Raw genomic sequence first — 25,084 nt, forward strand, 5'->3', positions numbered from 1 at the left:
CTGGTCCAGGCCACCATCATCTCTTGCTTGGATCACAGCAATAGTTGTCCTGCTGTCTGCCTGCCTCCAGGTTTGCTTCTCACACTTCCTACCCCACCAGCCTCCTCAGAGTGGCTTCTTATGCTTCAGCCAAATTTCCATGGCCTCCAGTGAAAGTGACAGTGAAGTCGTGTCCGACTCTGCGACCCCATGGACTGTAGCCTACCAGGCTCCTCCGTCCATGGGATTTTCCAGGCAAGATCACTGGAGTAGATTGCCAGTTCTTTCTCCAGAGGATCTTCCCAACCCAGGGATAGAACCCAGGTCTCCCGGTTGTAAGCAAGACACTTTACCGTCTGAGCCACCAGGGAAGTCCTATAGGCTCTTAGCCTAAAACATTCCCCATCATGGTCTTTAAATCAGTCGGCATCTTTTCCCTAAAACTAGCCAATCCTCTTTTCCCACCTGCACACACTTCTGCACCTTGGCATATGCTGCTTCCTCAGTCTGGAATGCCCTTCCTCTTCTCAGCTCCCCTGCACCCTCCCACTCCCATCTCGGCCAATCTGACTTTGAGTTAAACTCAATTTAAATATCCTGTCCTCCCAGGAGGATGTTCTGCACCCGCTAGGTGCTCCATGGCCCCACAGCATCCCTCACCTGACTTCCTCTTCCCTTCAGCATGGCTCTTCCTCCCCTGTCTGCCCCTTCTGCTTGTCTTCAGGTACTTGGAGAAAGGGATCATGTCTGTCCTGCTCAGCTTGTCCAGGAAATCTACTATACATACCTGACACATAGTAGGTACTTGATTTGTTGAATGAACAGATGAACAAATGAGTAACTATGGGACTTGGGTCTAGTAGAATTTGAAGCAGTGCAACATGTTCAAATCTCTACTCTTCCACTTAATTTGATATGTGACCTTGGGACTTGACTTATGACATCTCTGACTTTCTGTTTGCTCACCTGTAAGGTAAGATAGTGATAGGCATTTGCAGGGTTGTTGGAATGGCAAGTGTGAGAAATTGTGTGAAAACACCTGGCACCTAGAAGTTACTCCCTTAAATCCTTGCCAAATCTGTAGTTGAGAAGCAAATAGCCTTGGTGTGATATCCTTATTCAGAAAGCTTATATCTTGAGTCAAGACACAGAAGTTAAGGTCTAGGCCCTCTGCCTGGTACTAGGTTAGACTCCCAGTTCTGCCACTCACTCACTGTCACTCACAACCTCAGGCTAGATGCTTAAACCATTATGTGACTCAGGTTCCTCATCTGTAAGATGGTTTCTTTATCATAGGATTGCTGTGGGCCTCAGCTTAGATCAGTGCCTGGCATGTTAGCTACGGTCATGCTATTTACACGTAACACTAACAGCCACCCTGTAAGGCCCCTGCCAGTGGTCCTCCTTGGCAGATGAAGAGAGATTTCCAGAGAGGTTAAGTGCCTGCCCAAGGTCATACAATGAGGAAATAGCAGCCTTGTGCTTCAAGGCCAGGTCTGCTGTGCCCAAATCCCATGTTATTTCCACTCCATCAAAAAAGGAGCTCAAAATAGGCCTGTGGCATTTCAGCTAATTTCCTCTAAGCCCTCACCAAGTCACCAACTGCAGGCTTACAAAGCTGCTCCCCTAAGAGCATCCATTCAGCAGCTGCTAAGTATGTGTGCCTGGTGGATCCAAAGCATCTCCTGGGGTTTGCACCAAGCCAGTTCTTCTTGGGTAACCTTGCCTTGTCTGCAGAAGGGACCTCTGGACTAGAACTAGGTTAAGGGGAGCAAGGAGGGGAGTGGTACATGAGTTAGATGGAAGAAGAAGCTGGAGACCAATCTGTGTGTAAACGGGGTGGGGGGAGGATTAATGAGAGTCAAGCCACATTTACTGAATGCCTACTAATGATTGGTAGTATCACTGGTATCACTTAGCCTTTACTTATCAAGTATCTATTAAGTATCAAGCCCTGCACTAGATGCCAAAGATATGATGGGGAACAAGGCACAGCTATTGACCTCAAAGTGTTCACAGGTCAGTGGGAGAGCTGACACAGGCTTTATTTACTTAAAGTGTTAGAAGTGGGATGGTAGAATCTGAGCAGGGTGGCAGCTGTAACTGGGAACAACTTAATGTGCTCATTTCACGTATGGTGAAACTGAGGCTCTAGGAAGCTGCCTTGTTTGGATCATGCATTTACCAAGTAGCAGAGGCTAGCATTGCTCCCAGGGTGTTCTGTCTCCAGAAGTGTCAGTTCCCTCCACACCATCAACCTAAAGCTGTTCTGACCCCTTTCACCTCCCGACTCAATGATTATCTGGCTAGAAGATTAATCAAATGTTTCTAAAGCTGCAGCCACTGTCAGTGGCTAAGATGTTAGCTCCTTCTGTGGATAAACAGAAGCTTTTGAGCCTCTGTTACTAATTCTTTTTGAGCAAAAGATTCAAGGGTTGATCTGAAAAGAATGGGGGAGCGGTAAGAAGGAGGGGTCTATCTCCAGTTTGAAGGGACTTCTTAGGTCAAAGGCAACCAAAATGAGGGGAGTAAGTGAGAGCAAGCCTCTCAGGTCCCTGTGGCTATACCCACATCTCCCTCCACTCCCCTCGAAAGGCCAGCCTGTTGAAGAGGATTTCCTACTTGCCCCTCACTTTTTCCTGAAGGAAGGGAGCCAAGGAAATCACTCACTTGAACCACTGGCTGAACTTGCTAGACTCCCTGCTGAGTGAGGTCAGCATACCAGTGCCTCTCCCATCCCAATTCCCATCCTCAACCAAAGGGCAAGAAACCAAATGGAGAATCCTCAGTTCAAAAAAGTAGTTCGGGCTATACCCTAAAGGTATCTTAGCAGAGGTAGCTGAAATCTTTGTCCTGTTCTCCGGACTCCAGGACCCTCTTCAAGGTGACAGGAGCCCAGTGACTACCCATCATAGGAGTCCTTTCCTTCTGAGACAGGAAGAGAGACTGAGAGAAGGACATTTTATGGAGGATGGAGAAACAGGTAGTTTTTCTATACTGCCCCCCTCCCCCTTGCCTCTACGGTACTGGCCGTATCTGCAGAACAATTCTGGGCAAAGGGAAAAACATCAGACAATACCCAAGAAAGTCTGTTTTGAGTTCAGTCATCTTTTGTATACTCTTTGATAATCACCAGATCACTGAAAAATTGTCAAGCAAATTATCTCCAGACAAAAACGTAAGAACAGAAAACAAAGTACAGAATAGGTGAGCTATGAAATGGAAACATCTCTAACCCCACTGACCCATCAGAGGCAGGCACAACTCTCTCTAGGCTCCTCCCCCGACAAATTAAAACTGCATCTACATCATGCCTCATGTGCTCTCCCTCCCCTAACTAGGAAACTGATCAGAGAGAAACATAATCACTACCAGCAGGAATCTGATGAGCTTCTTTTTCCAGGGGTCACATTAAGGAAAACTTGCACATATAGAAACAAGAGATGATGCTGTAATTAACCCAAGATAAGAGTTCTGCTGAGGAAATGGGGAGAGTTATAATGTGTTTCCGTATTCACAGCAGGGAGATTTTATCTCTTCCCACCCAGTTTACAGATGACATGGGAAACTTAGAAGAATTCACATTTCACCCATGTCCCCTGCGAACATATTTATCCTTGAGATGAAAATCGTTGCCCAAGCTCTAGCCGCCAGTCACCCTTTAGCACCCTTTTCCATGAATATTCTTTCCAAAATGTCTGCTTGTAGGAGCAAGATTCAGGATTTCTACAGAAAACTACAGAGAGACACGCACAGTGCACTGCACATCCCCTGTTAGCCAGAAAGAGACAGAGAAGAAAGAGAAACAACCAAAAGGAGACACAGCTAACAAAACAAAACAGACCCCCCAAACGGCAAAGTGCAAGCGACGAATTAAAAAACACATAGAGACGGTGTTTGTAATTACCCATCCAGGTTATATTTTCAGGGCTTCCAGGCAAAGAACCGGCTGGTTGAAGTTTTGTGCCCCTCTGATTGTGATGGGAGGATTGTATTTGAAGCTCTGGGCACGTAGAGATGGAATGAGAAGGAGGCTGAGCTGGAAGAAACACCGAGGGGGGAGGGAAAGGGAGAGAGTGTGAGAGAGAGAGAGAGAGGGAGAGGGAGCAGAGCTATCTCTAGCTACGCCTTCTCTAAGCTCCGGGAGCCCAGGAGAGCGCTCGTTTCAGGATTTTGGGAGCGGGGTGAAAAGAGGAAAAGGCAGCCCCCGCTCTGCCCCGGCCTTGCTGCCCCCGAGGGCAGGGAGGATTCCGGCCCGCGCCCCCCTCCTGGCGGGCCGCCCTGGGAGCCGGGGAGCGCGCGAAGCGGGCGGCGCGAGGAGCTGTCCAGTTCAGCACCACCCGGTAATGCAGTAGGTGGGAGCGCCTCCTCCGGGGGCCGAGCCGGCCGGGAGTGGGGTGGGGGGGGCAGGCGGGCGGCCCATCCTGCAGCAAGACGCCGGCTCCCCTGTTTCCAGGAGCTTTGCAGATAGGGGGAGGGAAACCCGCCTCGATTCTCCGGGAGAAACCCCCTCCCTCCCCCACTTCGCCAACACTACCACCGCCACCAACAACAATAACCGCCGCCGCTGCTCGTCCTGCCGCCGCCGCCGCCGCCGCCGCCGCCGCGCCTGCCCGCCCTGCCGCTGCCGCTGCCGGGGCAAAACCATGGAAGGCAAGACCCCCGCACCTGTTCAGCTGAGATCAAGGGCTTACAGAATACTGGGAAGTCTGGTCTGAAACGAAAGCTCCCGAGACCCCCCAAGGAAGAGAACTGGCGAAGCAAAGGATTTTCATGGCGCAGGCCGCAGAGCCGAGAGCGAAGACGGAAGGTTGCATCTCGGCTTTTACAATCTCTAACTGTCTAGGTCCCGACCATGAGAGATTGTGTTGAGAATGCGGCTGTTCCCTGGTTCACTGTGGAAGCCATCTCCAAATTAGCTATCACATATGGAAACTGGAGACCAGAATTTTAGGAAAAGAGATTAAGGCATCTCACTTGGGGGGGTGGGGGGTGTCTTTTTATTTTTTCCTTTTTTTTTTTTTTAAATCACTGCAACTGGAACAGTTTCTGATCTCAAAAGGCAAGCCTCTCTTCCCGTGTGATCTTTATAATTTACACTCTTTTCCGTGAGCTTTTCTTACCTCCCTTTTTTTATATCTCTCCACATCCTCTGTTCACACATATATCCATTATATTACTAGTGGAATTATTTTTATTTTTTGCTTTAGTACTCGCACCTTCACACACACTCTCCCGAGAACCCGAAGTCGGTTGGGTGTTTATATAATGAAGAATTATGGGGCTGTTTGATCGAGGTGTTCAAATGCTTTTAACCACGGTTGGTGCTTTCGCTGCCTTCAGTCTGATGACCATTGCTGTGGGAACCGACTATTGGCTCTACTCCAGAGGGGTTTGCAAGACCAAAAGTGTCAGTGAGAATGAAACCAGCAAAAAGAACGAGGAAGTTATGACCCATTCTGGATTATGGAGAACCTGCTGCCTAGAAGGTATTTGATTTCCCATCTCCTCCCCCTCCCCACCCCCCTCCCCTTCTCACTCCCCCTTCCCCACCCGCCTCCAAATAAGTCCCCTTTACATTCCACCATTTTCTTACTTCACTCCTTCCACCACAGATCAAGGCTGGTTGGGTGAGTTTCAGAGGCAAGAAAATCAATAAGCAAAAATCATACTCAACTCTCCAGCCTCCACCACCCCCCTTCCCTCAACCTTCTTCATTGGAATAATCTATGATATGATGAAAACAACAACAAGAGATTGTTTTTAAAAAGTCAAATGTGCTCCACCTGCTTTGGAATCATTAGGATTTGCCTTTTGATGAAGTATGCCCACCTCTGAGGGGATTAAAAAAACAATTGCCTCTCTCAACATTGCTCCTCTTTTCGTAATGAAGAATTCCAAAATGTTCTTCCTTTCCCCTCCTCCTCCCCTTACTCCCCAAAAGTCCAAGACACATCATCACTTGCAAATCTCCTTTTTTTTGAAAAAAGCTGTTATTTCAAAGACGCCTTATTTGGTAAATCCTAATTATTCCAGGATTGCAAGCTGAGTTCAAGAGCATTTCGTAATGTCTATGAGCCACACGTATCGTTCGAGGCGACTGGCTTCTGTGTATGTGTGTTTGAACGTTTACAAAGTCTAAAAATACATACGTCTCTCACAGGAAACAAACCCAAGTTCTAATAAACAGCAATTCACTTGCAGGTTAGGCTGAGAACCAATTCACTTCCACGCAGAGTGACATGTCTGTTATCCAGAAGCGTGTAGAGTCAGCATTGCAGCCAGCTTGGGAATCAGACATTGTGCAGGGAGGCCGGGAGGGAGGCGAGAGCATGGGGAGGTTGTGGGGGGACAACAGGGACCTGTGGGGGGGGGAGGTGTCAGCTGTTTACCTTGATCTTGCAGGGTCACTGGGACATGTGTGCCCGTGTATGTGCTGTGGACAAAGTGGTCCCACAGAGGAAAGGCTGGGAGATCAGGGTATGGATGAAAGCATGTGCTTCTGACACACATTAATAAACACAGGGAGGGGGGCAGGAAACTCCTGCAGGTCATACAACCTGCATTTAGCAACAGACTTTAATATAGGGGGCTGCATGTGAGTGGCTATCTGTGTCTGTGTGTATAAGCTACAGCCACCCGTAGAAAGACATACTCAGAGAGATACATGTTTCTGGGTGGAAAGAAAAGCTGATGTGCTTTGCTTCTGATATGAACCAATACGGAGGCCGTTTGAGCAGCGTCGGGAAGCGGGGACTGCAGGATTGTTTGTTAAGCTCAACATGGGATGGTGGTGCAGGGAGTTGAAGCCAGGAGACAGGGGAGAAGAGAGGGAAACGGACTAAGAGGAAGAGAACTGATGTGGCCCCAGAGTCCAACCCAAACTGAGGAAAAGCTGCTCTTTGGGAAATGATTATGCCTGGGGAAAGAGCACCAATTCGGTGCCCCCCTCCCAACAATCTTGGTGCAAATGGTTGAGTGATGGCTGAACATGTTTTGAATAGCTAAGTGACTTCATTGAGCGATGGTCTATTTGACGCATACTGCATTTGGTGCCCTTTCTCAATCCAAACCGCTGCCTTGAACATAGTCTGCAGAGGAGCCTATGCTGAATACTATATGCTCTTCCCCAGCCAGAGAATCAATATCGGGAAATTAATAGGCACTGTTTTAAACACACCTCTCCTTCAAAAAATGAATAGCCTTTCATGCAGCTAGTCATTAACAGTGGAAAGACTTCCATTTAATTAAACATTTATGGCAGACTTTAAGAAGAAAAGCAAAGTGAATGAAGGTTGCTTTAGGGAAATGATCATAGAAGCAATTTGCCTTGCTTGGATTTTAGTTAGACGGACGAAGATATACAGCCGAGAGATTAAAGACAGGACATGGTTTTAGAAGAAATATTCCCAGACATTGGTGACTTGGAATAAATATACTTTCTTATCAGGGTTTTGTTTGAAAATTCTTAATACTATGATCTTTTAAACATTTTTCTAATTCCTGTAAGGGAAGAGGACTAGAGGTGGATTTGGATAACTTGTGCGTTAAAAGGCTGAAGTATTTTCGTTAAAATTCCATCTGTTTGGTGTCCACATCCCCAAATGTACTGCCCACCCCCTTCAACTTTCTCTCCAAGCTGTAACCCCACCTCGCTCCCAGGATCATCCCTAAAAGGGTTAGTATTGCAACATGTCCCAAGGATTGTGTGAAGCTCCCAGAAGCCCTGGGTTCGGCTCTTCTCCCCAGGATTGAGGCCTCCAGACAATGGTGGGTTGGGGGCTGGCCCAAGTTGCCTTAGGGATTGCTGTTCCTTTTCCATTTGTAGCCCAGGCAGGAAGGGTTGATACTCAGGGCTCCAGTTCAACCTGGCCTTTAATTTCCCAAACCTCTGTCCATATGGGGTTTTGTAGGCCTGAGACACTGCACCCCCCTCTTAGGAAGCTGGGCCTTGGCCACTTAGGATGTGGTTTGAAGGTGTTAAAGATACATATTCTCAAAAACTGCACTGATTTCCGAAGATTATAAGTGCACTTATTTCTGCAGGTTGGCATAGTTGGTTCTTGTGGGGCATTCGTGTGCTTGCTGTTTTGAGCATTCCAAATAGGATCAGCCTTTATGAAAACCAAGTCGTCTGGTTTTCCCAACCTCTGTTTTTGGTGAGAAACTGTACTTTCAGAAAAGATTTCCCATCACCCCTTTGTTATGTTTCCTGCTCGTACCCAGAAAGTTGTGAACAGATTTCTAGTCTTCTCCCCAAGATGCTGCTAATGACTCCAGGTGAAAAACCGCCTCCTATCTTCTTCTGGTCTCTTTGGCTATCTGGTTTACATTAAGCCTTTTTGTCCCCAGAGATGACATTTTTCTGTTCACTTCTTGGTGAAAATAAGAATCAGAAAACATTTCCTTGCATCCATGACTGTTTTTGAAATGAATTTGTCTGTTGAGGCATGAGAAGGGGACAGGACCACCTGTTAGGGGCTGACACAGCAGGAGAGGGAGAGGAATCGAGAAGAAATCACAGCCTTTCTTCTCTCCCTCTGCAGGGTGAGCAGCAGGAGTATCTCTGTGTGTGAACTTAAGACCCTTGGCAAGCTAGTGTCCTTACTGGGATTTGAGGGCGCGGGGGGCAGGTCTGTCTGCTCATGGATCCCATGTAAATGGAGAGTGATAGGAGAAGTTCTTGAACTTTTCAGGAAAGTTGCCTTAAAAGCCTCGAAATGGAGAGATGAATTGGCCCTTTCAGAGAAGAATTCAATAAAATCTACAACAGGACACTAAAACAGCTTGTTCCACGCATGCTGTCTCTGGGCCACGCAGTGACGTACTGCTCAGGATATTAACCTCTGTTGTCACCAGAATCATCGTCTCCAGGGGCAGCAAGAAATTCACTCTTTATGTTTGTTCTCTTCTGGACCTTTCTCCCCTCTGTCTGGGCTCCATGTCTCCCCCAGAGGATTCCCAATCCTGCAGAGGAGGAGCTAGCAACAGTACACTGTGGTCCTAACAGAAATGCCCCCATCCTTCCCGCTCCCTCTCTCACCCTTTTCCTTGCTGTGAGGCAGAGCAGTAATCTTTCTCTCCATCCAGACTGTTCGGTTCCCTCTGCTGAATTTCTGAGCTTCTCTTCCTCTCTTCTCCTTCTCAAGCTGCTTACTCCCAGGGGCTCCGCCATCCATTCTACATCCCCATTCTCTCTGCGTAAGAAGTCTCTGGGTTTTCTTGAACTCTTTTTTCCAAGTTCATAATTTCATAACGTTTGCTTGGCCTGCAAGGTGGCGAGTGCCCCACACTGGGTTCAGCCACGGCTCTCTTGTTCCACGGAAGGAAAGTATATCTCTTTTATTTTAGGAATGCCAGCTGCCTTTCTTGGACACTTTTGCCTTTAAGGGTGGAAGAGTTGAGTTTAGAAGTTACTAATGGGCCTACATACTGTGTACATATCACTCCATAATTCCTAAGATATTTTGACCTTCTAGGTACTTTGCACACAGTTGGTACAGTAAAAATATGTATCAATGGATTGATGCAGAAATTCTTAAAATTCTTGAAATTAATTCAGAAATCATAAGGACATGTGGCAAGTTATTGAGAGAGAGGAAGAAAGGGAAAGGGGTGAGGAAACCAGAATGATTTGTTTACTCTTCCTAGAATTTCTTTTCTATTTAATTTTTATGTAATATTGTAGTGTAGTTGATTTACAATGCTGTGTTAGTTTCAGGCATACAGCAAAGTGATTCAGTTATACATACACATATATCCAGTCTTCTTCAGATTGTTTTCCCATATAGGTCATGGGATTTCTTTTTTTAAAAGACTAATAATGAGTCATGAATTCATTGTTGTAAAATAAGAACATTCAAAAGGAGTCAGTCATTGGGTTGCACAGCTCCTAATTAGCTAAAGAAAAATTGTCAGTACACTCAGTCTCTACAGGGAAGGAAAAAATAACCCATTGATTTTCTTCCCTTTTCTGTTTAAGGTATGCGAAAGCCTAGTTTGATCCTAATACTCACCAGAACAGACACTTTGTGCAGAGAGCAGTCATCAGAGACCATCCCTATGTAGCTTCCCCAAAACCTTCCCCAGAATTCTTTATCAAACTTCTCCATCCAGTTCCCTAGACCTCAAGAATTTGGCCCAAGCTCTTAGGTTCTGATAGGCAGTTTTCCATAGAGGCAGGTCTCACATTCCTATCCCTTCTCACCTTGTAAGATAAGCCTGACTCCTTTACTGAGGAACCAGCCCTGCAAATCCCAGCCCATTCACACTGCCCTCCTGCCCTCACTTTATAGGTGCCAGGTGTAATACCGCACCACACGGGCAGAGCCAGAACTTGAATCCAGACCTCTTGTTTTCATCCTGGAAACTCCAGAGAGCTCTATGCACAGACTCTGGCCTCTGTGGCCTTGTGTTCACATTCATAGCCGGCAGCTGATTCTATTCTGTCTGCATCCCACTGAGTATCCTCGTTGAGCGCCAAACCCAAGTATGTCAGGACACCGGAGTTCTGACCTGCTGACTCCCTGACATGCTACTCCTTCCGGCTGCCCGCACCTTACAAGGCGACAGCTCTGTCCTAATCCCTGACTCCCACAAGGCCAAGGAGACGCAACTCTGAACTTCAGGCTGGACCCACCACATGCTTCTTTGGTTTCGCCCTTTTATTTGGAAGTGTCTCAGTGTAAACTCTCCATGGCTTTTCTATTGGCCAGCATTTTTCAGAAACTAGCAAATTTATGTCCCCTGAAGTGATGGAAGTTTTCAGAGGCAGCTTTGTGGTGTGTGATGCAGTTGACACAATTTTGCCGCCACACAGACCTGGGTTCACTACAAGTACTGCAGCCTTCTGAACTGTGCAATTTGAAGCAAGTCATTTTCCCTCTCCAAGCCTCAGTTTCCCTTTCCACAAACAGGGAGGCTAACAGCCTTCTCGCAGGGTAGCTGGTGGGAATGAAGCCCACGAATGTCTGTCACCTTCTTTCCTGACCACCTGGTATAAAATACAGTCAACAACCTCATACACTGTACTGATGGCTCTTTTATTTTACTTTTTTCACAGACTATGTCCCACCTTCTAGCACACTATGACATTTACTCACACTACTTGTCATCCATCTGCACCACTAGACTGTCAGCCCCACGAGGGCAGGGATCTTTGTTCTGCCAGTTGCTGTAACCACAGCAAGTATGATAGCCCGAGACATCAACCTATCTTAGCTGGCAAATGAAGAAGCCACCACTGCCTGCTACAGGGTGGGCATTGAGGAACAGCGGTCACTTCCCATCATCAAAGGACTGTTCTTTAAATTTCACACTAGTGGTGATGGTGACTGAAACATCTTTTTTTTTTTTTTACATTCTGAAAATAAATAATAGAGTCAACACAGAAAGAAGGGGGAGAGAGGGAAGGAGAGGGAGTGAGAGAGAGTTTCAACATACAAGGGGCAATAACAAAGAAAGATAATAAAAAAGAAAGTGTTTGGAGAGAAAATAAATGCCTGAGAAGGAAGTGCTGGGGGGCGAACATCCTCTAAATAGACACTGGCCACGCTTTCCTCTCTGTTCATCATCCAGAGCGTCTGTCACACAGGTCCTCGGGGAGAGCTTCCCATGAGTGTTAGCTTTCGGGTCAGTGGGGGAGGAAGCTATATGTACTCAGACTGATAATGCAGGAGACTGTTAAATAGTTCAGAATTCAATGGTCACTTTTAGACTTGAATAAAAAAAAAATCTCCCATATACAGATGAAATATGTTTTAAGTTTTCAGGTTAGTTTACAGTGACAAATTAAGCAATCTCTTCATTCATTTATTTTATTGGTTAAATCTTTGATGAGTCCCTGCAACTTGCCAGGTGCTGGGTCAAGGGTAGGTGTCATGGTGGGCAGCAGCTCCCTTCGGGGTCATTGCCTTCTGGAAGAGACAGATGCTACTTCAAAGACACTCCCAAATATATATGTATGTATATATATATATGTGTGTGTGTGTGTGTGTGTGTGTGTGTACATATGCATGTGTGTGCTAAGTCACTTCAGCTGTGTCTGCCTCTGCAACTCTATGAACCATAGCCCACCAGGCTCCTCTGTCCATGAGATTCTCCAGGCAAGAATACTGGAGTGGATTGTCATGCCTTCCTTCAGGGGATTGTCCCAACCCAGGGATAGAACCTGTGTCTCTTATATGTATGTATTTTACAACTATGATAGTGCTCTCAAGGGGAGTCACATAAGACTGTGAGTCTATGACATGAAGATGGATCTAATCAGAGAAGGCTCCCCTGAGGAAGTGAGATGTAAATTGCTGTCTGAAGGTTGCGTCGCTGGGTGAAGAGAGGAGGAAGGAACCTTTCAGGTTGGAGGGCAGCAAGTGCAGAGACCAGTGAGGGAGAGAAGGGGCAAGTCCTGGAAGGAGGCCAGGGTGGCTGGAGGGTCCAGATGGACATGGGATGGGGGTGGTGATGGTGCTGGATGGAGTGGGGGGGGGGGTTGCAGAAGGAGGATCCAACAGTGCGGGGCCTCGCTAGTCTCATTAAGGAGTTTTGCCCTTTGACTTCTGGCTTCTTGTTTAAAAGCTGTGTGACCTTGAGCTAGTTAATTCTGTCGGAAGCTCCTTCACCCCGTCTATCTCAGTGAGCTGATGATGCCTGCCCTAAAGTTGTGAGGATTAGAGTGCCATTCCCTTCTCTTTGTCATGCTCTTCCCAGTGTGGCTCCCCTTGTGGCTCAACTGGTAAAGAATCTGCCTGCGATGTGGGAGACCTGGGTTCGATCCCTGGGTTGGGAAGATCCCCTGGAGAAGGGAATGGCTACCCACTCTAGTATTCTGGCCTGGAGAATCCCATGGACTGTATAGCCTATGGGGTTGCAAAGAGTCAGACACGACTGAGCGACTTTCACTTTCTTCACTTTCCCAATCCCACCCAGATTTGAGTGTGGTGGTCTCTTTGGCCTGAAAACTTATGACAGCCCAGAGAAGGGAAGAAATAGATAGATTCAACTCCAATTGAAGAAATTCAAAATATGCTTAGTGGAGGTTGTTGATGGTAGGTGCCAATCCTGCAGTGGACACAGGGAAGCAAAAGTGAATAAGACCCACCTCCTCCCCTCAGGACCCTCCGGGCAAGTCCCATCAGGAAATCCCAAAAAACAGGCATCTTACAGAATGACTCCATTTCACACAAGACATATGACATAGCCTGCTGCCACCTTGGCTTCTCACCCTCCCACAAACTCAGAGAGATTCCCTGAGTTTCTCTGAGACATCTCTAACAATCAGTTAGGATCATCGAGGATTTGAGCTGGAATTGGAATGAGGCTCAGTTAAATCCTCCAGACTTTTTGAAAATAGGAATGAGACTAGAAAGATGTGAACTGTGCTCCCCAAGGCCAAGGAATGCATGTCAGCCCTTGTGGGATCGCCAGTGAGCTCTCTGCCCTCGCCAGGACCCTGGTCCTTTTTCCTAGGGGTATAAAGGGCTCTGATCTCCCAGTTCTGATGCCATTGGTTATAAAAAATGAACTAACTACTTAAACAGCTTTCAGGGCAGGGGAAAACAGATTTAATATGACACCAGTTGTAAAACACACTTTAGTTTCAGAAACCTTAAAATTTAAAATATGTGCCTTGGAATCAAAGGAAGTTGGTATGGCTGTCTTGCTGGCAGAGAGAAATGCAGGCAAAGTGTTGGGAGAGCCCAAGGGATTTCTCCAGTGCCCTTAGCGTCTGTCCCGTGACTCAGGAAGCAACTTGGAGAAGTGTGTGGTCGAACGAGCACATTTTTTGACAAGGAAAAGTGTGATTGTTGATCTCTGCTCTGCAACTGCTCCCTGAGTCCTTGCCAGGTACTGTGTGAGCAGCTAGGACAGAGGCAGTAGCACTATCTGCCCTCAAGGAACTTCTAATCTAGAAGAGAAGACAGACCAGTGAACAGACAATGATGATGAAGCAGCATGAAGCCTAAGCTCAGGGCAATCTGGGAGCACAGAGACTGGGGAGGAGGGGATCCAGGATGATGGGGTTCGGAAGGATGCGTGGGAATGTGCTAGCTGGGGGAGGAAGCATGCCTCAGACAGAAGAAATGGCAAATGCAGAAGCACAGACACCTGAGCGGCCAGGCCAATGGTCCTGTGGGGCTAGAGCATAGAAGGCTGGGACTGGGGAGTGTTGTGGGGGGTGGGGGGTGCAGAGGAGATGGGACCCCACAGGGACAGAAATGGCTCTCTTGGAATAGTTTGTGTTCCATCGTGGAAGGAAAGGGGACCCAGAGAGATGGTAAGAGAGGGATGGTCACAGGTGGCTTTGCTCATTCGCGAGATCACTGGCTGTTGAGACCCTAATGGATAGGATCCCAGTCCTGCGGAGCTGGTGAAATTTAACTGAGAAGGGCAACCACAGCAGCAGGTCTTGGCAGAGACCAGGTGACTCGCCCTAAGCTAGAAAGGGGGCATGGAGAAGATTGTAAATGACGTGTTGAATATAATCAAGGTGTTTCAAGGCCCTGCCTTCCCAGCAACACATGCCTTTACTGTGCTGGGCCCTGGGGCTACAGGGATGCAAAAAGTCTCTGATCAACATCACCTTCTCCTTCTAGGGTCGTCTTCCTGACCATCCCATCTAAGGTAGCCCACCATCCTGTTACCTTATTGTATTCCCTTCTTCAACATCTCAACGTTGACTTTTCTTTTTACCATTTAGTTGCTTATACTCTGTGTCCCTCTAGAAGCCTGTGAGCAATGTGAGGGCAGGGGGTGTGTTAGCCTTGGCACGAATAGTGTTTAGGAGCTAAATATTGAGTGAATGATTAAGGCAACAGTGCCTACCCTCAAGGACCTCCCATCAGGGTAGGTGTGTGTGTGTGTGTGTGTGTGTGGTGTGTGTGCACACGCACTCAGTCCTTCCAATGCTTTGTGACCCTACGGATTGTAGACCACCAGGTTCCTCTGTCCATGGGATTTCCCAGGCAAGAATCCTGGAGTGGGTTGCCATGTCCTGCTCTAAGCGATCTTCCCCAACCCAGGAATCGAACCTGTGTCCCTGCATTGGCAGGCAGATTCTTTACCACTGTGCCACCAGGGAAGGCTGCAGGGGAGGGAGGTAGACTTTTAAAAACTCCTCTTGACAGTCATCTCTCTGAGGTCTGGCTGAAAGGCCCTTGAGAACACGCAGGGGATTCCCACACACCCCGCAACCTGGGATGCTCTCAGAACACCTTCGGGACCACAGCTCTGCCAGAAAGCTTCGGGAAGCTGATAAGCCACCACGAGCCTGTTCCCTCCTGGGCAGCTATCACCTTTTCTCTCAATCCAAATCCTCATACATTTATCGCCTGGCTCAGAGGTACTGACTTAGCACCGCTGAGTTGGCCTCAGAGGAGCTGCCTCCCCTTTCTGCTTATGGACACTATATTTATTCACTCTTCCCTGAACTTTCTTGACCTTGGGTAGCCTTCCAGCTGCTAACAAGAATGCCATGGATTAGCTACGAGATCGCAGGTGCACTCTTGCCGTGGCCTCATTGAATGGGGAATCAGCACCTTGTTTGCCAACCATCCACTGTGTAGTTTACATACCCCAACACCAGTCTCTCTGTCTGGCCTTGCCATTGGGCAAAACTCACTGTTGTTGATCCCTAGACCTTTCTTTATCTCAGTTTTGCCCCCTTCTCTCTTCTTTCACTTTCCATGCATGAAGGATCATTCCTTCTTTTCTGCCACATTTTCCCCTCATACTCTTACCTCTGTCTGCACCAGTCTTGTTCTTTATCCTTCTTGAATTTTCCCTAAAACTGAGACCTCTCTTCCTCAATTTTCCTCCAAAGTATTTTGCAAAGAAACTAATCCTGAAAAACAACTCTCTGACATCATTTTCTCACTAATAAAAACAGTAATAATAACTAATCATTCCTTGAATGCTTCCTGTATATTTCCCAGGATTGCTCTTAATTTAATCTTCACAATTCTGAAGATATGTGCTATGATATCCACTATCTCCACCTTAAGAGAATCAGAGAAGTTAAGTGATTGTCCGAGGTCACACAGCAAGTGGCAGAGCTGGGATTGCAACCCAAACCTGTCCAATCCAAAAACCTGTGCACAGCCTTCTGTTACACTAATTATATTTACAATTTTCCCCTGGCCCCCAAATCTGTAAATAAATTACTTTGAGAAGTTGAAGACAAGGCTAAGCAGAAATTGCTATTTGTAATTCATGCATGATGAACTGTTCAAAACTTTGATGCTTAAATTAGTGTATGCTTATTACTGGGGCAGAGTGGGGAGAAGTGAAGGGCCTGCCAGGTTTCCCCACTGTTTAGAGTACAGAAAGATGCCTCAAAATGCATAGACATCCCCCTTTCTAGTTCATGGAGGGGGAGGAGGTGAAGGTATACGTATATTCTTTCTCACCATCCCTCTGCCTAGAGGGCCATTTCCAACCAAATCCCACTTGTCTTCCTTCAGGGCTTAGCTCTGCCACCTCCCACCCTGCTCCCACCTGGTTCACACTCCTTCCCTCTTTCTTTCTTAGGCATCTGCATGTCTCTGATGCAGCATTTTCTATCTTTTCAGTTGCCTGTTTCCATTTCTGCCTCCACCTCCAGACCATGAGTCCCCATGTCCATTTCTTCAACAAAATGTACTCAGTCACGGCTGTGTGTCAGTTACCCCCCTACGCTCCGGGTTTACAAAAGTGATCAGATACTGCCCCTGCCTTCAAGGGGCCTATGCCCCAGTGGAGGATTGAAGGACCCAAGCAAGAACACCCAGGAGAGGAGAGATTGTTTCAGGAAGAGATGTGCGAGGGCATGGTGTGTTTGGGGGACCACACGAACATTCTAGTATTGCTGGAGGAACAAGTGTGGGAGGAGAGGTAGGGGAAGATATTAATATTGAGGTTTGACTTTAGACAGAGACCATATCATGAAGGGATGGTTCACTTGCAAAGAGGTCAAAGAGGAGAATTTTCCCAAGGGAATGATATAATTAGATGTGCATTTTAGGAGGATGGCTCAGGAAGTTGTGTGATATAAAAATGGGAAGAAGAGGAGGATGGAGCAGGGAGTCCAGAAAGGAGAAGGCTGCACAGCCCAGCAAGTGATGACGCAGGTGACCTCGGGTGGGGAGGGCAGGGGTGGGCAGGGGGGCTGTCGAGCAAGGGAGCAGACATCAGAGGATCCACAGGACCCAGGACTGTCACTTGTGTTGAGTAGAGTGTGACAGTGAGTGACCTTCACTGAGATGGGGCAAACAGGAGACATTTGCCCCAGGAAGAAGGTGATACCTTTAATTTTGTGTAGACTGATTCACACCTGTGCTTCCAGGGCCTGGCACATAGTAGGTGCTAGATTTTGATATGTGTTGAATCTCAGATTTCCCCGAGCATCATCATAATGAACATGATCAGCATTATGTTGTAGCCAGGCCTGGAGTTTGTGCCAGTTCTGGCATCTGACAGCCTGGGTTCAAATCCCAACCTTGTCACTTACCAGTTCTGTGTGACCTGGAACAAGGAATGTCCCTTCTCTAAGTCAGTTTCTCATGTCTAAGTGGGGAAAATTGTATCTCACGCTTGGGCTGGTTGTGAAATTTTAGTAAGATGCTCTATGCAAGTGCTTAACACATAATATGTGCCAGGGTGCTGGCACATAATAAACACTCAATAAACGTCAGATGCTGTTATCACTAGGGAGTTTATTATTAATGATACCAACAGTTGCAAAGAGTGACCTGCAAGTGAGTTGTGTTTGGCCCTCAAAATGTTCTACAAATCAAGACGTTTCCTATTAAAAAGCAAACAACAATAACAAAACAAAAAAAAACCTGTCTTTGGCCTCCCTTGAGGAAAACAAAAACAAAAACAGAGTTTTGTAACCCTGGGCCCCCTTCCTGCTTGGCAACAACCAACAGGAGCAGGCAGCTGATGTCCCTTCAGGTGTGGCAGTTTCTCTGTGGTTCCCCAAAGTCCCCGCTGCTCCCGAGTATCTTCTGAGGCTACTGGGCTGCTTTGGCCCTCCTCTGGCCTCTGTAGGCATCTGAGTATGTAAAGGCTCCTCTCTGCCAATGGCAAATTACAGGCAGAGTTTTTGTCTTCCGAAAACGTACACAAAACACCACCAGCCTAGGCTGGGTATAGCAGCTAACAGAGTGGATAAAGCCATGCATCTGGAAATACATGCATAAACACCGAACATTCCCGAGCAGGGCTTGCTGATAAAACTCGGATGGAAGGCGAACCTCATCTACTCCCCTTTACTCAGCATCTCCAGGAGAAGTTGTTGCTTAAAAAAAGAGATGCTCACCCAGTTCACACCACCCTTGGAGCTTCTGTTTCAGAAGCTGACATTTTCTGACCTTGACCCCAGTTCGGGAAATGCACCCTGTGTACCAACCACGTGATGTGCTTTATTCAATAACTAAATGGCAGGCGCTGGGGAGACAGTCCCGTTGTCCACACTGGCTGAGGAGAGAAGGGTGGTGGAGGCGTTGCTGGAGGATGGAGATACTCTGCTTTAAATTTTTAGCTCAGAAGACTTCGTAGGGAAGGGACGAACGTCACAAGTTCCTTGGTATGAAAAAGATGGTCTAGCAATTGCTGGGAAGGGACATGAACTTAAAGACACGCAGTTTGATCTGGGAGAATGCTCAGATCTGATCTGATCTGACAGTTTTTGAATGTTGGGCATGTCAGGCTCTGTGCTGATCTGTGGGACACAGAAACAAGTCAGCTTCAATGGGTAGTGGTCTGCCCGGATTCCCCCTGACTGACAACATCCATCCACTTCCCAGTCTCTCTTTCTTCATTTCATGTTTTCTGAATTTGTCTACAGTGTATGTTACTTCTTTCCCAATTAGAATGTAAGCTCTGTGAAGCCAGGATCTTTTTCTGTCCTATTTTCTGCCATAGCCCCAGGAATAAGATCAGCACCCAGCACCTAGTAGCTGCTTAGTTAAGGTTGGTTGGATGATAGAAAACATACCCCTTCTCTGAAGATCAGAAGAGACAAGCAGGTACTGAGACTATTACCAGTGAGCTCAGGCACTAGGAAGGCCTGTGTGAGGGCTAGACATAGGAACAACTCTATTTGCCGAGATCTGGAAGGGATCCTAAGGAAGTGCCCTCTGCAGTGGGTTTTGGAGGACGAATAGGAGTCGGCCAATTAGAAGAGAAGAGACAGGCACAAGGCAGATGAAGGAAATGAAATAACCTGAGGCTGCCTCACAAAGAGTAACGTCAAGGAGAGAACAGAGCGCTATAGCAGAGGTTCCCAAACTCTAGGATCTAATGCCTGATCACCTGAGGTGGAGCTGATGTAATAATATAAATAAAGTCCACAATAAATGTAATGCACACAAACCATCCTCCCCAACCCCGGTCCATGGAAAAATTGCTTTCCATGAATCCAGTCCCTGGTGCCAAGATGTTTGGGGCCTGCTATACCACTGGGTCTAGAGCAGCACTCCTCAAACTCTGATGTGAACCTTAATCACCACAGATCTTAATGAAACACAGATCCTGAGGCAGGGGTCCAGGTGGGAGCTAAGCCTATGTTTCTAGGTCCCAGGCAAGTCTCTGATACCACACTTTAAGAAGCACACCTTTGGAGCACGGCCAGTGGGCTCTGGTGAAGAGAAAATCATTCAGTCATGTCCGACTCTTTGCAACCCCATGGACTATATAGTCCATGGAATTCTCCAGGCCAGAATACTGGAGTGGGTGGCCTTTCCCTTCTCCAGGGGGCTCTGGTGAACATGGGCTAAATCCTACTTCTGCCACTGGCCAAGTGGGCCTGTTTCTTCACCTCTGAAAGGAGGGTGACAATCTTCCTACCAAGCACTGAGTCAGTTCAGAGTGCCTGGTGTTGGTGAAGCTCTTAGCTCAGCCCTGAGCACTTTGTATCAGTATGTTTCAGGCAGGATTGTCATTAATGGCTGAAGGTGATCATATGGCGGTGTCAGAGGAAGGGATGATTTTCCTTGTGAGCTAATGTTGTTTGAGATACTCCTGTGTGGTGGGCCCTGTCCTAACAACCACTCAGATGTCACCTTCCATAAGCTGCACAGCACTCTATAATATGTGTGTTATGTGATTCTCGCTTTGCCAGTAAGAAACCAGAGTAAGTGCATTCATTTCCTATCGCTCCTATAACAAACAACCACAGACTTAATGGCTTAACATGACACAAACTTGTGTTGCGATTCTGTAGGTCTAAAGTCTGAAATTGGTCTCCCCGGGGCTAAAATCAAGGTGTCAGCAGGGCTGTGTTCCTTCTGTAAGGAAAAATCTGTTTCACTGCCTTTTCCAGCTTCTAGAGACTGTCCACATGCCTTGGTCAGTGGCCCCTTCCTGCATCTTCAAAGCCAACAGCATCACATAGTCTTTCTCATGTTGCAACTCTCTGATGCTCTTTCTTCTGCCTCCCTCCTCCACTTCTAAGGATATTTGTGACTACATTGCCCAGGCCTGAATAATCCAGAATAATCTCTCTATCTTAAGGTCAGCTGGTTAGCAACCTTAATTCCACCTGCAACTTTGACTGCCGTTTGTTATAATATATGAAACATATTCACAGGTTATAGGAACTGGGATGTGGACATCTTTGGCAGGTCATTATTCTGCCTACCACAGGGAGTGAGTGCTTAAAAAAGTCCCCTAATATCACAAGCTCAGAATGGCTCCCCTGGAAAGAATTTTATTTGCTCTTTATTTTATTTATTTTTGGTTGTGTTGGATCTTCATTACTGCTCTTGGGAGCTACTCTTCATTGCAGTGCATGGGCTTCCATTCTGGTGGCTTCTCTTGTTTCAGAGCACAGTCCCTAGGCGCCTAGTTGCAGCATACAGGCTCAGTAGTTGCCGTCTGTGGGCTCTAGAGCATGGGCTCAGTAGTTATCATGCATGAGCACAAGCATGTGGAATCTTCTCAGACCAGAGACTGAACCCATTTTCCCTGCACTGGCAGGCAGATTCCTATCCACTGCTCCACCAAGAAAGTTCCTGGAAGGAATTTTAGAGCTTGTATCAAGAAGGATTGGATTTGACTACAAGCAACAGGAAAAGAAAATTAACAGTGCCTTAAATAAGACAAAAAGTTCATTCTCTCTCAAGGAAATCAGTCTGGAGATATGAAATACAAGGCAGGTCTGGAGGTTCCACAAACTGGTTAGCAATGCAGGCTCCTACCAGTTCCCTGCCCCACCATCCAAATTATGACATTTGACCTTACAGTTCAGTGTGGCTGCCAGAGATCCTGCCACTGCCTCCACCTTCCAGGCATCAAGGTGGAAGATGACATCAAGATATAATGACAGAAGTCTCCTGTATGACTCATAAAGAGGTTTCCTGGAACATATCACATAATATTTTGACTTTGTTTTTATTGGCCAGAAGTTTGTCATGTGACTACATGTTAACTATAAAGAAGCTTGGAAAATATATGTTTATTTCAGGTGACCACATGCCTGGTGAAAATTTAGAGGTTCTATTGCCACAAAAAAAAAAAAGGAAAGAAGGAAAGCAATTAGTGGTATATCCAGGGAGCTCACCCAGTCCAGACCCTCACCTGATGACCCAAGTGTCTGAGGCCCAGAGAGGGAAGGGACCTGGTGCAATGGCACCAACTAGCAACAGTGCTGGGACTAAGACCCACACACCCTAGTCCTGATCCAGCATTTAGCCTCAAGCACCTGGTGGCACTAATGGCAAAGAGCCTGCCTGCCAGTGCAGGAGACAGAAGAGATGCAAGTTTGATCCCTGGGTCGGTAAGATTCTCTGGAGGAGGGCATGGCAACCCACTCCAGTATTCTTGCCAGGAAAATCCCACAGACAAAGGAGCCTCATGGGCTATGGTCCATAGTGTCGCAAAGAATCGAACGCAACTGAACCAACTTAGCACACACGTACCTAGCACAGAGCCAGGCTCATAGTAGGAGCTGAGTTATGCTTATGGAGCTGAAGGGACTTTGCTATCCTCTGCGCCAAACTTTCCCCTCTGGACCACACAGTCTGCTGCTGATGCTTTAGGGCAGATGAAACGCTGCCTTTAGGAGGCCCATCCGACTGCATTCCTGGGTCTCTTTATCCTCCTTTCTCCCAGCTTACATCCCTGCTTGTATCCTTGGATAAGCTCTGAGCTTCTCTATCTGTCCACAAAGTCACGTGAAAGGGCGGTAGGATTTGACCGAAGAGAGGCCTCAAATAGCACTGAGACGTGGAGGGCTTTTTTCCTTTTCGAGATTTTCTCTATGACAGGGAGACATCTACTTAGAGCTGGAGCTTTATATCTGTGGTGGATTGTGGCAGGAAACCGCTTTTATTGTCTTGGTATTTCAGAGTTTTCTTTTTGAACAGTGAAGTGAGGGATGGGGGCTGGTCAAAGCCAGGAGACATGTGGCAACTCTTAATTTTTTCCACGGGCTGTAAACACCAGAAGTGCTCCACCGTCAGGCCCGTGCCACCCCGGCCAGTTCAGACAGACGAGATTTGGTCGCTCTCTCATACTTTGTTTTCAAATCTTGGTCCCTTGAAATAGGCAGTAAGGGCCTTGAGACCAGTGTCGGGTTTGCCTCTGTGCACCTTGCCTGGCGTGGTGCCTGGCATGTGGTGGGCACTTGGATAAGAAGTGGGGGGGTTTGGGACTTCCCTGGGTGTCCAGTGGTAGAGACTTTGCCTTCCAGTATGGGGTGTGTGGGTTCAATACTTGGTTGGGGACCTAGGATCCCAGATACCTTGCAGCCAAGGAACCAAAACAAAACTGAAGCAATATTGTGGTAAATTCAAAAAAGACTTAAAAAAAATTGGCCCACATCAAAAAGAAAAAAGAAATGAGGAGTTGGTCGATAGTCAGGATGAAGCCATTAAGGCAATGTCTGGCATTGGTGGGCTCTCAGCAAAATTTTTCAGGGAGAGAAGGAAGAAGAAGAAAGGAAGAAAGGAGGACAGATGGAGGAAGGAAGGGAAGGAGGGAGGAAGAAATCGATTTGAATTTTGGCTGGCCGTGGAAGCAGCGGCTCAGAGAACAGGCGGCTCTCTCGGCCTCAGTCCTGGAATAGAGAATCCCTCCCGGCAGGACGGAGTTCACAGGAGAACTGGAGAACCTGGCCCGGAAGTTCTGTTTCAAAGGGCTTCCCCTCCAGCCCCAGAGCACTCTGCCTTTCAGGCTTCCCAACGGGCCTCCGCTGCCACGGTCCCTGGTGCCAGGGTTAGAGAGATGTGGCCAGAGGCAAAATGAGTGGGAGGGAGGGCTGGGGCCAGGGAAGGAGGGATGCAGAGCAAAAGAAACCCACCCCCACCCCATGCCTAAGTCAGTGGCTTTTCAAGCCCCAGGAGAGCAGGAGACAGGCGTGGGAAGGATGACGGAGGCAGAAGCTCAGCATAACCAGGTTAGCGGGGGGGTGGGGTGAGAACTTGGAAGGGATCCGCTGAGGCTGCTTAGGCCCTGAGGCTGCCATCCCCTCTCAGGGCAGTTGGAAACAAGGGCCACAGAGACCATGGCAGCTGGTCAGAGGGAAGAGCAGCAGCAGCAGAAAGTGGGGAAGGGCCTACCCCCTCCCAGGCAGAAACAGACACCCCTTGCAGCCCCAGAAACACTGCTGAAAGGATCACTCTGTGCAGACCTGGAGACAGAAAGGAACTGCCAGGCAGGAGAGTAAATTCTTGTGGACTGAGCGATGAAGCCACGGAGCCTGTGGCCAGGACTTGGGCTAAAACTACAGGCCAGACGACAGGATCACAGGTCAGGGCAGCCTAGGACCATAGATTTTCCCTAGAACCCAACCACTCTCTGCCCTAGTTTCTTCCCCAGTTGATTGGGCAGCAGGATCCAGCAGAAAGGGCCCTGTTTGGACATAAGACAAGTCTGGGTTTGAATTCCAACTAGCTCTACATCCCCAGGCAGGGTGCTTAATCTCACTGAATCACTGTTTCTTGTCTCAACAGGAGTAATAATGCTCATCAAGAAATGTGTTGTAAAAACACAAATAATCTGTATAAAGGATTTGCACACAGAACAGGGACTTGAAAGATGGTGGGTGTTGTTTTAATCCGAGATTTCTCATCCTTCAGCACTTGGGGTACTACCTGTATTATTTTTGCCATATCCAGGGACTACCTATATTACTATGAATCAAACACATATCTTTAAATTGATCCCATTTTAGCCTCATCCTAAGCAATAATACCTAAGGAATCACTGGTTAAATGCACTGGTTAAAATTTTGACACACACTGATAATACTCTGCTTAAATTCATTTAAACCTTCATCCTTACACCAATGAAATATAAATCCATCTCGATAGCACAAAAGACCATCATTCACTTTGCAAAAGCACCATTGTGACTAATAAACCATCCACCATGTTTGAAAGAGATGGAGAGACTGGTGTCCCTCCATCCCCATTACTCATCAGTTTCCTTCTTTAGATGATAAAGGGGCAGTGGGATGAAAAGTGAAGTGAAGGTCGGGGCCAATCCACAGAAATTGCTTGGACTACAAGAGCTGTTCTGAGGCATCAGCAACCCTCAGCTCTTGCCTGCAATTTGACCGATTCTTCCATCTTGAAAGGACAATGGTGTGATGGCCCAAGGAAAGAGAAGTCTTGAGCGTGCCTCCCCAGTGGACATGCTGGTTTGAGCTGGAGGGTTTTCTCTTCATCTTCCTGCAGGGTTTTTCAGGAGATGCCCCTTCCCGAGACCACTCCAGTATTCTTGCCCGGAGAATCCCATGGACAGAGGAGCCTGGCAGGCCACAGTCCATGGGGTCACAAAGAGTCGGACATGACTGAGCAGCTAACACTATAACACTACAACTAAGACCACCAGAATGAACACAATTAGCTATTTCCTCTGCATCTACCAAAGGGGAAGGGATTTCTTTCTCTGTGCTAGATAGTTTTTTGAACATAGAAGGATTTGCCCCTGGTGTGAAGAAGTACTGTGAGATTTCTCAGTAATGATTGTACCCCAGGGCATTGCCTCAATGGGGAGTGGGGAAGAAAAAAGAGCCTGTTAATAATAGTAGAAACTATCTCCCATGACTGTAATGGTAGAAAGGATTTGGGGAAATATAGGAAGAGTTTGAAATAAGGTGACACACAAGCCCAAGAGTCTCAAG

General features: G+C 47.3%; 1 protein-coding gene and 1 long non-coding RNA gene across 4 annotated transcripts in view; one reads left to right on the forward strand and one right to left on the reverse strand.

Annotated features, from left to right (window-relative positions):
• LOC139030628 (uncharacterized) overlaps window positions 1-3,969 on the reverse strand; it is a 50,608-nt gene extending 46,639 nt beyond the window's left edge. The window contains exon 1 of the long non-coding RNA XR_011483020.1: window positions 3,887-3,969. This is a non-coding gene — a long non-coding RNA (uncharacterized lncRNA). The remainder of the gene's footprint in view (window positions 1-3,886) is intronic.
• Window positions 3,970-4,111: 142 nt separating this feature from the next.
• CACNG2 (calcium voltage-gated channel auxiliary subunit gamma 2) overlaps window positions 4,112-25,084 on the forward strand; it is a 120,809-nt gene continuing 99,836 nt past the window's right edge. The window contains exons 1-2 of one of the 3 annotated variants that reach the window (XM_070453948.1): window positions 4,112-4,322; window positions 5,323-5,468. In XM_070453948.1, coding sequence (XP_070310049.1) covers window positions 5,327-5,468 — 142 coding nt within the window. In that variant the 5' untranslated portion in view covers window positions 4,112-4,322; window positions 5,323-5,326. Of the gene's footprint in view, window positions 4,323-4,374; window positions 5,469-25,084 lie in introns of those variants that run through there. The other 2 variants (XM_020891950.2, XM_020891948.2) reach the window with 2 other exon arrangements.

This window comes from Odocoileus virginianus, chromosome 23 (genome assembly GCF_023699985.2).
Source record: "Odocoileus virginianus isolate 20LAN1187 ecotype Illinois chromosome 23, Ovbor_1.2, whole genome shotgun sequence".
NCBI lineage: Eukaryota > Metazoa > Chordata > Mammalia > Artiodactyla > Cervidae > Odocoileus > Odocoileus virginianus.